Source organism: Empidonax traillii, unplaced genomic scaffold (genome assembly GCF_003031625.1).
Source record: "Empidonax traillii isolate 1590-97213 ecotype Southwest subspecies unplaced genomic scaffold, ASM303162v1 scaffold308:size980311, whole genome shotgun sequence".
Classification (NCBI taxonomy): domain Eukaryota; kingdom Metazoa; phylum Chordata; class Aves; order Passeriformes; family Tyrannidae; genus Empidonax; species Empidonax traillii.
In genome coordinates, this window is record NW_020955501.1 from 249,524 (window position 1) to 258,823 (window position 9,300).

At 47.8% G+C, this 9,300-nt stretch overlaps 1 protein-coding gene across 1 annotated transcript; it reads right to left on the reverse strand.

Moving 5' to 3' along the window:
• Positions 1 to 1,028: 1,028 nt before the first annotated feature.
• RAN (RAN, member RAS oncogene family) lies at positions 1,029 to 5,290 on the reverse strand. Its single transcript, XM_027891039.1, has 7 exons — positions 5,177 to 5,290; positions 4,413 to 4,455; positions 3,477 to 3,561; positions 3,258 to 3,383; positions 2,086 to 2,273; positions 1,377 to 1,547; positions 1,029 to 1,266 (listed from the first exon to the last, which is right to left on the reverse strand). Exons 2-7 carry the CDS (start codon positions 4,446 to 4,448, stop codon positions 1,222 to 1,224), a joined length of 651 nt encoding a protein of 216 aa, XP_027746840.1. The 5' UTR covers positions 4,449 to 4,455; positions 5,177 to 5,290; the 3' UTR covers positions 1,029 to 1,221.
• Positions 5,291 to 9,300: the final 4,010 nt, after the last annotated feature.

The following is a 9,300-nucleotide window of genomic DNA, read 5'->3' on the forward strand; positions in this document are numbered from 1 at the left end:
CAGTACTAATATTGACCAAGATTCATGTCTACAAGGTAGTGTTAAAAGTTGACATTTTCCACCATTTGTGCTGTAATAAGCCAGTTTCAAATTAAGAACTTGGTGCAGTTACAGTAAAGTCTAGATATTTAAATCAACGTGGCTTTAGTTAATACTTTTGTAGGCAAGAGCTTTTTTAGCTCAAACCATGGTTGTTTTCTAGTTAGTGAATTTTAAGATGCTTAGAGTTTGCTTAGCCAGCTATAGCTCTACTGAATGATGTTCCATGCAAAAACACAGCTTAAGTCACCTAACAGACCTGGATGCCATTTGCTTCTGGCTGCCAAAAATACAGAGCTCTGAAGGTAGATTGTAGAACATAGTGAGAGTTGAGACCATACCTAATTGTAGCACGTTCAAGCTGAACTACACACTTTGCTCTCAGGACACCCTGCAGACCATGAACATTCCCATTTGCTGGGAATGCTGATCCAGTCACACCAGACAAGTGCTAACTGCTCTAGTTTTGCCTGGCAGTTAGTTCAGCTTTCCTCAGATGCTTTAGTTATAGGCATCAAGAAATAAAGGAAAGGTTAACTGTTAGCTCTGATTTAGCAAGAGGAGCATAATACGAGCAGCAGGAAGGAAAACAGAGACTGAGAAATGCAGTAGACAACCAAGTATTAGCCTCAACTGAAGAACAGAAGACACTTTGAAAGAGTTTTCCTAACAATGCATGAAAGTTCACTTGCTTAGAGATACTTGAAATACAACTTTATTATCTAAACAAAAAAGAATGGGAATGACAGAAACAAGATTTTCCACTTAACACTCTGATGTGACTGCAGCAGTCTTATATTTGAAACTCAAAAGGGGAAGTAATTGCAGTCCATAAAACAGCTAAATATGCAGGTCCAAAATATGAAGTTTGTTTTGGTTTTTTTTCCTTTTTTTTTTTTTTTTTTTTTTTTTTTTTTTTTTTTTTTTTTTTTTTTTTTTTTTTTTTTTTTTTTTTTTTTTTTTTTTTTTTTTTTTTTTTTTTTTTTGTGTTTGTTTTGTTTTTTGTTTTTTTTTAAACTGCCACATTCACTCCGAAGCCCATTCATCTCTTTCAGCATCCCAAAGATTAAGCACATGTTCTGCTCAGCTAGATAATAAAGTGGCAAACACGCTGCACCACTGACATCACAGGACAGTTGCCTATAAAACTAGACTTCTGACGCTGGGCTCCAGCTTCATCCCTCACAGGTCATCATCTTCATCTGGCAGTGCAGTGGTCTGAGCAATCTGGAACAAAGAGAAGTTACACTTAAGAACTGCTCTTCAGGTCTTTGCCCCGTGAATGTGATCACCAGTTATCAGGCAACAGTTCCACCTCTGTGCCCTTCCTCACTGACCTGTAAGTCTTGCTCATACTGTGCTGCCAGTGCTGGGTCCATGACAACTTCAGGTGGTGCAAGCGCAGGCATGGCCACAAACTCCAAGTTAGGGTCTCCAATTAGCTTTCTAGCAAGCCACAGGAAAGGCTTCTCAAAGTTGTAGTTACTCTTAGCTGAAATGTCATAATACTGGAAAAAAGTACACATTAGACATGATTAAGAAACCACTCTGACCGATATTTAGGGCATACCAAGATTAACACACACATAGTCAACTCTACTTTTACCTTACTTTTTTTGACTGCATGACTTCTGTTTGCACTTCCATAAACAGTATCATCTAAGTGTCTAGAAACAGTTTCAGGTAGAAACTGGTAACTAAAAGGCATTGCATCTTTTAAAAGATGGAACCTTCAGGAGGCAATAGTGCCTCTTTTTCCTGTGACTTGATCTACTTCAGTCTCCCTTCTGTCATCAGATGAGATTCTGAGCAGTGAAAGCCAATTGCACACAAGCTCTTTAAGAACATCACAGCTCCTGCTCAAGGCCAGTGATGATCATCTTTAACACCATCATTTCCCCTTTTCCTGAGGTTTGGTTCAAACAGCCAACAGATGTGAAGCTGCCTGTAGTGACAAAGGCAGAGCACTCGATTACTGTCTAGAACCCAACTGCACTCAACAGACCCAACCACCAATCTGGTTCCTACAAGCTCATGCCAACTTACCTGGAGATTCTTCTTCCTATGGAAGACAATGGATTTTGCCTTGACTTTTCTGTCCTTAATATCCACTTTGTTGCCACACAACACTATAGGGATATTTTCACATACTCGTACCAGATCTCTGTGCCAATTAGGTACGTTCTTGTAAGTAACTCTTGATGTTACATCAAACATTATGATGGCACACTGAGCTGCAAGAGAACAACAGGCCAGTTACATCGGGAGGAATCACCTGCTCACACAGTGGGACAGAGAAGAGGCACCCTCAGAGACCCCACATTAGGGTTAAGCACCTGCATTATCTTGTCCCTCTCAGTATTTCAGTTCTGTTAACGAGTTCAATGCCCAAGTCCACAGAACTTGGCCCAGGAACAGGTCACCTCATACCCCAGCAGGTTTTACCAACTCAGCCACACTTCTGAGGAACATGGTATCACAACATAGGAGAACATGTAAGATTACAGAACTGGGATTTACAGAAGCATTTGGCAGAAATTAGTCAACACCGATTTAGCTAATTTACAATAACCTAATGAGGCTTTGAGGTAGTTTGAGAGCTTGGGGTCCACATGTCTGGATGCCCTTGTCCAGAGCAGTTTCTCAAAGAACATGGTGGCTTGACTTCATCCTGATACTTTAAAAGGAAAAGCAACATCAAACTCTAGTATCTTACAAAAGTTTTAAATACATATGCAGGTGAGTGAAGTACACACAGAACAAATCTTTGCCACGCAGAAGTAAGGAATTCTATCATACTTGTTTAGAAAGACAAGTAAATTCTGGCGTGAAGGTGTTTAACTTCCTCACTGTACCTAAAGTCTTACAGTTTCTGTGTTCCAAGTCTCTTCCTTAAGCACAGTACAGCAATACAGATATAAATCTGTACTAACTGAAGTTTCAACTTCAACACTTCCACCTCTTAACCACCAAATTTCACCAGCAATATCTAGTCATTAAAGGTGCAGCCACAAAGCCTTTAACAGCCCACTGAAATACATGTACACTCCAGTTGCTTTTCAAAAAAATTATCCCAGTTACACCAAGAGTGTGACGACTTCCTAAGCCAGCCCCTCACTGCAGGCCACACTGACAGCTTCCAGAGTGGCCAACATGAACAGAATGAAGGACTGAACTGTGAGAGGGAGAGGATACTCCCACCCAAACACACATCTTACCTTGGATGTAATAGCCATCACGCAGGCCACCAAACTTCTCCTGCCCAGCTGTGTCCCATACGTTAAATTTAATAGGGCCTCTGTTAGTATGGAACACCAGGGGATGGACTTCAACACCCAGCGTTGCTATGGAAATAAAAAAAAGCAGCGCATTTAGAAAGTCACGGACTGCACTTCCACTTGTGACACATCAGATCTCAGATGTTTCCTCAGACATACCTACATACTTCTTTTCAAATTCACCGGTCAAATGACGTTTTACAAAGGTTGTTTTACCAGTACCACCATCACCAACCAGGACAAGCTGTTGGTAGATAAAGGAAAGAAGTCAGATCAATAAATTTTGAGACATTTATCAGTCATTTTAGCACAAATGCTAATTATTACTACAAAGACCTTAATACTACACAATCATAAAAACAAAAGGCTGAATTCCCCATGAAGCAAATCCCTGTGCTGGGAACCAATTTGTTAAGCCCTTCATGCTGCAACTCAGTTTTACTTAGTCCCTGTAGGTGAAAACCACAATGCACTGTGAATATGGTTCTACTAAACTACTAAAAGTGACTGAATGATATTTGGAGCTTCCAACTTGAATGTGACCAGGTTTAGAGAAGAAACAATTTAAACATCTACTGGAGAAACTCACTGCTACCTTATAATTTAAAAAAAAAATAAATAAATTTTTAAAACCCCAACAACCCACCAACATCTGCACCATTAACAACTGGAATATTCCAGCCAAGCATTGTAGCAAATACACATAACAACCTTCACGAAGCAGTTCTTTAGAACTTCTGGAGCGTTAAGTTTTCTTCCCTGAACAATTAGTACAGAACAGAAAGTAGACTATTCTAATTCACCCCAAGCACTTTTTGCAGTGGACCTTGCTTCTGAAATTTAAAAATCACTGTGCAGGCAAAAATCCATTACCATTTATTACATTAAAATACAAACGCCATCAGACTGACACAGCGCGACTGACCCTTTTTAAAGAAGTTGAATGCAGCACCAAAACGCTACAACTCACCATTCAGCAACGACCAGCCCTCCAAAACCAAACCTACCGTCCACGTTGGCACTGAAGAGCCGCTCGCTCGCTCCGCTCTGCTCGTGAAGGAGAAAGAAAGAACCCAACCCGCCCAACCCCCTTACCTTAAACTGCACTTGGGGCTCTCCTTGGGCGGCCATGCTGGGTCTGCGGGGGAAATGGCAGCGCGTTTTGCTCCGCTCGGGCCCGGCCGGCAGGGGCCGTTTGCGGCTCCCGAACCGCCCCGCGTGCTCCGGGCCCGGCCCGCGCGGGAAGGGAAGGGAAGCGCCTCCCGCCCCGCCCGCGTGCGGCGGGACCGCGCGCGGCAATGGCGGCCGCGCCGCCCGCCCGCCCGCCCCCGGCGCCCCGCGGCTCCCGGCGAGGAGAGGCCTCCGAAAAGGGCGGCTGGGCCACGGCCGGACCCGGCCGCGCGAGGGGAGTCCTGCCAGCACCGGCGTGCCGTTCCTCAGCGGGATCCACCGCCCGATCGCCGCGGGGTCCGCCCCGGCCGGGCCTCCCTCCCTCCCGCCCGCCCGCCCCGGGCGCGCTCCCCGCCATGAGCCACCATGACTGAGCAGCGCCGCCTCCCCCCCCACACACACCCGCGCTCGGGCCCGCGGGAGCCCCCGCTCGCCTCCCCTCGCACTCCGCCCGCCCTTTCCTCCGGGACGGAGCCGCGGCCCTTCCACCGAAGGGGCGAAGAAGCCGCCGCACGCCGCGGGCGCCGCAACGCTCCCCTCAGGTGCAGCCTCCCCGCCACCCGGCCCATCCCCGCCGCGGGCTATCGGCGGCCGTCCCCCCCGCCTCCCTCTCCGGCGGCGCTTTTGGGAGAGGCAGCCCTCGCCGCGGTGCCCGCGGGAGCGGGGCCCGGCGGTGCCGGGGCCGGTACCTCTTGCCGAGGCGTCTCCCCCGTCCGTCGCTCCGTGCCCGGCACAGGGAAAATGGCGGAAGCGCCGTTCAAATACCCGGACGGCGACGCCGCGCGGCCGCGGGCGGGGGCGGGGCCGCGCGTCACGTGGTGCGCGGCGCGCGGGAGGGAGGGAGGGGAAGGGCCGCGGCCATGAGGGAGGGAGGGAGGGAAGGGGGTCATGAGGGAGGGAGCGAGAGGGACACTGAGCGGAGGAGTCACATCCACCCCCGCCGGCGGCACCCCCGGAACGCTGAACCGCGTCACCCAGCGCCGCATCCCCGAACACCTCCAGGGATGGGTGACCCCTCACTGGGCAGCCCCTTCCGGTGTCTGGCTACCCGAAACAGTGGGTTTTTTTCTATTTTTTTACTAATTTCTGGTTTTTTTCCCAATATATAATTGAATTTTTTTTTCTAATATTAAACCCGAATCTCCCCTGCCTCAGCTTGAGGCCATTTCCTCTTGTCCTCTTACTGTGCTTGATCTTTGAACCTTCCCACTGCTACCGACTGATGAGCGAGCAGAACTTTATTTTAAAGAATCCAGCCAGCCCATGGCCCATATTCCAGCAGGGTCCGTGAGGTTCTCCTCTGTAAAACCAAACGTGCTGCACTTGGCACCAAGTATGGCAAGTTTCACAGGGCATAGCAATGACACTCCAGCACCTCAATGTCCTTCTCAAGGTGAGCGGCCCAAAACTGGACACAGCGCTCGAAGTGCATCTCTGGGGGTCCCTCCCCATCCTCCAGAGGGATCCAGCCTGTGGGACACATGGAACGGTTCCTTGGCAGCTCCTCCCTGAGGCTGAGCCGCTCAGGGAACCCAGAGGCCTCCTTGTTTAATCACCAAAGTCACATCAGGAGGTGTTGCACTCAGCTGGTGATGCTCTGTCTGCAGACAAAGTTAAAAAATTACATGTAGTTACTTAGAAAAACTACTGAACTTCCTCTAGTGTGGTTTAATTAGGTGGTTTGTAACAGTGGGGGAGTTTAACTGAAGCACTTCCAGGTAAAAAGGGCTGTGGTCAAACGGGTTTTCCTGAAATGCACCTCATGACCATTATTTTCCATTCTTCATATAGACTGATGTGCTTTCACTAGAGAGCGCAGAAATGAAAGCAAAAGTTGTTTTGTAAACCCTGGATTTAGAATAGTTCTCTAAGCTCTCAAAACTCTCTTCAAACTTCAGTGCAACTAAGTTCTTTGAAAACTTGTTTTCAAGGAACATCATAGTTTTGCATATGTCTATAAATACCAAGTTCATAGGTTCACACTGATTTTTAAGGTCTCTGATTCTTTTTTAAGTCCAGCGCACTTAAATTAGTTTTATATGGCCTGCATAACATTTGTTGGTGTTCCCCCCCCATCTAGAATAAATATTTCTTTTTTACACATCTCTGAATGGAATTAACATAGAAAATATCTCATGGCAGTTGATATATACAAACATAGCTTATTTCTTGTTATTTTTCTACACAGACACAAAATACAAACAAAGTTTTACAAGAGTGGCTGAACTGTGCTGTAATTTTTGCTTTATTTGATAGTGCAACGCCAATCCAAATGTTGCATAAGATTTTCTTGGAAAAATCACCGGCATGTTGAATTTGCCTTCCCTTTTTGGGGTGAGTTGGGCTTGTGTGGTTTTTTTGCATTTTTGCTGAGCGCCTCTAGGTGTCAGGATTATTTTTTTTTCAGAATGTGTAACTCATCTTAAATTTTTCTCAGCACAATGCTTCCCTTATAAAACCCTTGTGAATTCCACCTCTCTTCCTGACAAATAGGCATGTGTTCATAAATAGGAGCCCACAGAGCCACATTAGTGGAGTTTGGCAGATTTTAAGAATACAAACACAGAGTGGGGAAAAAAGCAATCTGTATCTGAGTATAGAACACTCACTGTCCTTTAGGACTTTCTCAATATTGTCACAAATTTATTAGTAAACTACTTTTTCCCAAATTAACTACCTTAATTAGGATTAATTAAAAAGTTCCCTATAACAGCATTCAAGATCCCGGCAAATACTTATTTTGTTGTTACAAAGATACATGACTTAGTGGAATCTAGTTTTTATCATCTGTTTTATCATCATGTATAAGTAAGTGTTCAACTGCTGTATTAGTAGGAAAGACAAGGATTTTTGAACTGTAAACGAAGGAAACAACATGTGAGAAGGAGCATCATTGTTCTTCCCAGTTAAAGCCGTGATTGCGGAAACGCCCCTGGAATCCAAGGTCCGGCAGGAACAGAGGTCCCACACACTTGGGGTTCAAGGCAACACAGGAAATTGCTCTAAAAGGCTTGAGAGGAAATGAGTCATTTTCAGTATGGATAGGTAAAATGGGTCATCCAGCAGCAAGATTCAATCAAAATATATATTAGAAAGACAAGCTTTAGCCATTTTTTCACCAAGTAAAATATGGCTGACTCTGGGTTTCGTTAAGAAACTACACTCTTGGAAAAAAGGCATTTCCTAGGGCAATGATGAAAGGCAGATGGAGATTTCTTTCAGAAAACAAAAATTCAGCAATTTACTGTCATTTAAGCAGCTTGCATTGCTAATTCGGTGTCTTTAAACTCTTTATCCAGCACTGGAATGAAATGCCTTAAATACATGAGGAAAAATTATGCGTGGATTGTGCTCAGTTTCCAAAAGTAACATTTTTAGAATTTGTTGAACATGTAGTCTAGAAGATAAAGTCTATATATCACAGAATCCCAGAAGGGGTCAGGTTGAAAGGGACCACAGTATGTCAACTGGTCAACTCTCTGCTCAAGCAGGGTTATCTCAAAGCACGTGGCACAGGACTGTGTCCAGACAGTTCTGGAATATCTTCAGTGGGGGAGACTCCATAGCCTCTCTGGGCCATCTGTTCAGTGCATGGTCACTGCACATCAAACAAGTTCTTCCTTAAATTCAGGTGGAACTTCCTGTGCATCAGTTTGTGCCTGTTGCCTCTTGTCGCATTGCTGGGCACCCACGAACAGAGTCTGGTCCACCCTCTGCCCTCTCCCTGCAGACCCTGGCAGACATGGATGAGGTCCCCTCTCAGTGTCTCTGCTTGAGGCTGAACAGCCCCAGCTCCCTCAGCCTTTCCTTGTCAGAGAGATGCTCCAGTCCCTTCACCACCTCTGTAGCCTCCTCTGGTGGGGGGGAGGCATCTGTGGCACTGTTCAGACCCCTGAGCTCTCCCACATCGAGGATTCCTCTCTCCTCGTACACATCCAAAGAATCATGGAACAGTTTGGGTTGGACAGGTCTTCTGGGCAGACGTCCAGGTGGTTTTTGAGCATCACCAGAGCAGGAAACTCCTCGCTCTCCCTGGGCAGCCTGTTGCAGTGCTCTGCCACACACCTCTGTGGCAATCACTGAATCAACGAGGCTGGAAAAGAGCGCTGAAGGTCATCGAGTCCAACCTTTGACCCAACACCACCTTGTCAACCGGACTATGGCACTGAGTGCCACATCCAGTCTCTTCAACACCCCCAGGGATCTGGTCCCAGGACCTCCAGACCAGTGGACTTCCGCTTCCCTGGCAGTCCATTCCAATGTCTGATCACTCTGTGAAGAACTTCTTCCTGATGTCCAACCTAAACCTCCCATGGCACAGACTGTGCCCTCTCGTCCCTGATTCCCTGGGAGCAGAGCCCGACCCCCACTTCTCTCCCCTCTCCTGTCAGGGAGTTGTAGAGAGCGAGGTCTCCCCTGAGCCTCCTTCTCTTCAGGTTGAGCCCCCTCAGCCGCCCCTCACAGGACCTGCGCTCCATCCCCTCACCAGCCCCGCCGCCCTTCTCTGGACACTCTCCATGCCCTCAGCACCCTGCCTGAATGGAGTGCCCCAGAATTGCACACGCGGTGCGGGGCTCAGCCGCATCCCTCGCCCCGCCCGGTGCCCGCTCCTCTCCCCGCCCCGCCCCGCCCGGTGCCCGCTCCTCTCCCCGCCCCGCCCGGTGCCCGCTCCCGGTGCCCGCTCCTCTCCCCGCCCTCCCGCGCCGGGCGGTGCCCTCAGGCCGTGGTTGCCGCGCCCGCCCGCGCGGGGCGCATGCGCGGGGCGGGGCGGGGCGGGCGCAGCGCTGAGGGGGCGGTGCCGGCGGCGGGCGCG

Excerpts from the sequence above, each read along its gene's own strand:
- RAN (XM_027891039.1), bottom strand. The coding sequence starts at position 4,448 with ATGGCCGCCCAAGGAGAGCCCCAAGTGCAGTTTAAG. Across the intron at positions 3,384-3,476 it reads ATTTGAAAAGAAGTATGTAG|CAACGCTGGGTGTTGAAGTC; the intron begins GTATGTCTGAGG and ends TTATTTCCATAG. Across the intron at positions 1,548-2,085 it reads ATAGGAAGAAGAATCTCCAG|TATTATGACATTTCAGCTAA; the intron begins GTAAGTTGGCAT and ends ACTTTTTTCCAG.